Raw genomic sequence first — 4905 nt, 5'->3', positions numbered from 1 at the left:
GCTTGCCTTCCCCCCCCCCGCCCCCCCGCTTCCCTGCCAGATTTCACTCTGTGCCATGTAAAGGATAACCAGTTATCACTGCACTTATTAGTTAAATGTTTAATCGTTAATCACATCCTTACTGTGATGTGAAAGGTTAAAATCTGGGAAGTGAGTCTGGATGCCAGGCTGCCCCAGTCCTGCTATGCATCTGGGGGTGGTGGCACTGAGTGCAAGTGCCACAAGCCAGGCTGCCATGTGCACCTGGGTTGGGCAGGGCCAAGGGACCTGCTGCAGACCAGACAAAACCCCTTGGCAGGCTGGATTCAGCCTGTGGGGTATTTTGCCCATCCTTGCTGTAAAGCAAGAGGCCCAATGCAGAAAAAAATATTTCAAAGTAATATTTATAGGAAATTCAGTCTGTAATCTTAAACTCTAAAGGAATTCACTAGCTAATCAGCTTTCAAATTCATAACTCCTAAGAATATGTATGATACCACTGTGGGGAGTAGGACTCTGGGCTTTTTCTTTTTAAAATTCCTTCTCAAAAGCTGTATATTCTGAAAGTGAAAGCTGTTTTTGAAAAGGCGTAATTATTTACTACAAGAAAGAACAAAGAAAAAGCCTTGCTTTCACCTTTAGTACTAAAGTATTACACTACTGCAGTGTTCCCATTTAATTAAAAACAGGACCATTTGGCTTAATTCAGGACCATAATTATTTTTGTGGGGGAGCAGGATGCTCTAGAAAAACACTCCATCAATTGCTTCAAGACAGAAGAGTGTTTTTGGTTCTCTGATTTTAAGATGTGTAGATACTTTTAAGGTCCCATATATGGATGTCCTCTTGGAAAGCTCCTTGTAGCTTATTTGGCACTTCTTCTGACAGTAAACTGATGTGGTCCTAAATGCATTTCCTTATGTAGTTGAATATTCAATCAAGGTTTCTACATTAAAAAAATCAAGATGCATCATCAGTACAGGGCTACAAGGCCACTTAACAGATCACTGCTAAGGTGTTAATTCAACTTGCCAACTCTATTCTACCCAAAGGTGTATTTAGAAACTATTTTGGTTAAGCTAATCTTTTATTAAACACATTTAGGAATAGACTGACATTAGTAAATAACATTTAATCGGTTAAAAATTATAAATCCTGCACAAAAAACTGAAATCAATAATATAAGTAAAAAATCATAAATACCAATGCTAAAGCCACAGCTGAATTAAGAGGAACTTCAAGTCAGTCAGATGGGCACACACCTCTACTAACCATTTTCATCCTATTATTGCACCTTGAAAACCTCTGTCCCCCACATCAGATCTACCTACCTTTTATCCATTTTCACTACAGATCTCAAAACACTTACCAACTGAGGTAAATATTGCTAGCTTCTTGTTATGGATGGAGAGCTGAAGCACCAAGAATATACATAATTTGCCAGAGGTTATCCAGCAAACCAGTGGCAGAAATGGAACATAACTCTAGTCTTGTGGGACCTAGCAGAGTGTTTTATTAACAAGTTTATAGCATCTCCCTAAAACATGGAGACCTACATCCCACCATTCTTTACCAATAGGTGGGTTAAAGTGGGTTATACATCAAGAAAGCTGAAAACTAGTATTCAGTCCAACCTGTTTCTTATACTACAGTACCTGGAATGCTGACGAAACTAATTAGGAACACTAAAGAAAAAAAAGGAGGCAAGCTGTTCAAAAAGGCTCATAAGAGCTTGTTAGATAAGAGATGATAAGAAAGAGTCTGTTCCGTTAACAACGCAACAGACAAAGAAAAATACTTGTACAAATTAGCTTAAAACATCCTAGAACTGGCTCTGGTCTATTTCAGAAGATAAAATAGGATTCTAGAAAAGGAGTCTTACAAGCAAGCTAAGATTTTTTTCTCTTTTTTATGATTTAACTGAACTACGTATCTTAACTACCCATCCTACCTATCATTATCATGACTCATTTGACTTTTACGTTTTAGAGCAAAAAAAAAAAAGACTTGAGAAAGTACTCCTAATTCAAAGAGTTACTACGATGAAATCTAATAAGACCATAAGCAAACGGAAGGGATTAAAACTGGAGTAAAAGGAATTGTTTTAGCATAATAAGTTTAAGTATAATAAAAGAAAGAAAAAAAAGAGAATGGCATGACATTAAGAATAGAGAAATTGCCGATTAGTGAGATATACTTGTCTGTGAAAGCCCCATTACCTAGCACATTTAGCGCCAGCTTGGACAAATACTAAAATGCACAGGTAGAATCTCAGAGGTTTTCCTTTATGGCCTTTTCCTTCTCTACACTGCCATGGTTTTAGTCTTGAGCTACTGAGCTGCAATTTGAGAATGCAGATAATGCTTTGTTTTGCATTTTTTCCTTCTTAAACTTCAAATTCATTGTTCTGTAATTACAGGTAAGGAGGAGACTGGCTGGTAAAACAGCTACTAATACACCCATCAATAACTCCAACAATAGTTTCATACACCTTTCATTATCACCAGCAGGTAATAAAAGATTAATGATAAAGAATGAGGAAAGTAGATTAGTTACAATTCTAATGAGAAACAGGCAGGGAGAGAGAATCAAATTATAACCTTTAGAGAAATTAACATGGGCCATGGCCCTGTCTCTGGATAAGCTGAGCATTTAATCACGGTTCTTTTCCTCCAAAAACTTCATAGTACCTTACTAAGTGATGTTTACACTGTAATCAGGAGAGGTAACAGTAAGCTCCCCTGCCCTAACTCATGGTGCTTCACAGATAGTGCAATGAGTTAGGAACAGGGGTAGGCAATTATTTGTGGGCCACGTAGGCAGTTCTAGGGAACTGTAGCAATCCACCCATTCCCCACTCCAGATCAGACTGGGCAAACCCCAGCCTGCAGCATGCTCCCCCTCCCTCCCTGCAGACAGCACCAGGGGCAAAGCTGGGCTGCATCAGCTCTGCCCTGATTGTGTGCAGGGACTGATAGAAGTTTGTTAAGACACTCTACTTTGGAGCACCTTCATCTGATCCCTCATTACATAAGGGTTAATTTGTCACACAATTGGCCACTTTTAAAGTGCTCTGCAGCTGTGCACCTTTTGTCACAGGACAGCTGGAGAGCACTGTCAGAGGGATGATCACATGACAAATGTTACTTCTGTCAGCGTTCCTTATCTGAGATAATTTAGGTACCCACAACAGTGAAGCCTCAGCAGCACGGTTTCCAGCACAGCTGATACAAGAACATGCAGGATCTTAAGTATGTGACTGGGTGGCTAACCCACACTGATGCTTATGTTATTGCAGCTGCATTGCTATTAGCACCTGAGCTAGCTGGATTAATGCTCACACCTCCTGACTCTAGTGTAAGCATATTCTGAATGATATATGATGCCAAACTGAGATGGATTAAGCATGGCAAAAGGTAATGATTCTGAATCAGGTCAGGCTCACTAGGAAGATATCCCAAGGTTCCCTCATCAAACAAGCTCAAAATCATAGGCTCAACATAATAATAACAGTACTTTTGTCACTGCTGACTGAAGGTGAAAAATTAGTAAGAACAGGAGATTGTGCTATAGATACTTTTAGAATAAGCCTTCAATTATATGATGAAGAAATAAAACAGACACAGTACCATAGACTATAGTAAATGTGTGTTTTTGAAATGTCTTCTCTCTTAAAATAGACTCCAGGGCAGCAGGACTGAGCCCCCAAACCACTTCCAGACTCAAGATGCCATGAGGGATGTTTAATAGTCAAAAGAGTGAGATGGATGGGGGGAGGGGGGGTAAGATTTGGCTAATATCTTCCATAAAAAACAAACTCTTTACTGCCATCATTGTGATGATGTTATATCTCTACCCTATCCTGAAACCTTCAATAAGTATTCAGTTAGATAAGAAAGGGCTGCCTCCACATAACACCACTGGCATCTTCTCTATCCACAGAGGCAGTACAGATGATATGATCATGAACCTAAGCCATGCTGACTTAGATCAAAGTACAGTCTGGAATATAAGCAATACAATAAGCACCCCTTGGCATTTTCAAGTTTGGAAATTTTAACGAAGTCTAACTTCCAGCCGTGCACTGGACACAAATGTCATCCTCATCTTTAATCGCTACTACAAGGGCTTAACTTTTTTTTTACTTTTTCATTCTTTAAAACATACTATAGAATATACTTCACCATAGTGCATTTTTAAAAGGATATCTAATCACAAATTATTCCTCTGTACAGTTGCCACAAGAATGCCCATACAAGGTCTGTGGACAGTAAGTTAAAACACTGCTATATTGAAACACTCACTATGGCAAGTCAAGCAGACCTTTTCCCCCATCCATATCAAATAAAAATTTAGATTATTTTTATTTCCTGGCATTTGAATTTTATATTGCAGCTATTTAATAAACTGAAAAAAATAAGAGTTCTGTCATTTACACACTGACAATAGTTCAGATTGGCACAGCACTAACTTCTAACAGTTCCAGGATGGATTGCAAGTATAGCATGGTATTTCATGCAACTCAAAATGCTCATTCTTAAATCTCTTCCCTTCTCCTCCCCCTCCCCCTGAATATTTTACTTTGAAGAATTTATTGATTTAGCAGAATTTGAAAGCAGAAGAATTAAAAAAGTGATAAAGGGGGTGCAGAAATTAGCAGAGGTGGCACTACCTGAAAGCTCATCAGAAAGGGGAGTGAGAACAATATCAGGCAAGAAGGGTTTGGAAGTATGGATCAGAACAGGAGCACTTTTAGCACTGCGTATATAGGCCGATGGCAGAGCACATTCACCAATGGATCGGCTTCTCATGGCTTTAAAAAAGGAAAAGAAAGAAGTGGGGAAGGAAAAAAGAAGAGTGACAATAATGAAAGGCTTGTGTCACAGAAAAAGCAGCAACAGAGAAAACAAAGATAAAAAGGAAGAA

General features: G+C 38.9%; 1 protein-coding gene across 3 annotated transcripts in view; it reads right to left on the bottom strand.

The window, feature by feature from the left end:
- The window catches only part of RALGAPA1 (Ral GTPase activating protein catalytic alpha subunit 1), a 286398-nt gene that overhangs the window by 176338 nt on the left and 105155 nt on the right, over positions 1-4905 (bottom strand). For 2 of the 3 annotated variants that reach the window (XM_019518882.1, XM_019518883.1), the window contains exon 17: positions 4652-4792. The exons of the other annotated variant lie outside the window; for it this stretch is intronic. In XM_019518882.1, the coding sequence (XP_019374427.1) occupies positions 4652-4792 (141 nt within the window). The remainder of the gene's footprint in view (positions 1-4651; positions 4793-4905) is intronic. 3 annotated transcript variants of the gene reach the window in all.

The sequence above is a fragment of the Gavialis gangeticus genome, unplaced genomic scaffold (assembly GCF_001723915.1).
Source record: "Gavialis gangeticus isolate Ggan-Ray unplaced genomic scaffold, GavGan_comp1, whole genome shotgun sequence".
Taxonomy (NCBI): Eukaryota; Metazoa; Chordata; order Crocodylia; family Gavialidae; genus Gavialis; species Gavialis gangeticus.
This window is presented reverse-complemented; position numbering and strand designations above follow the sequence as displayed.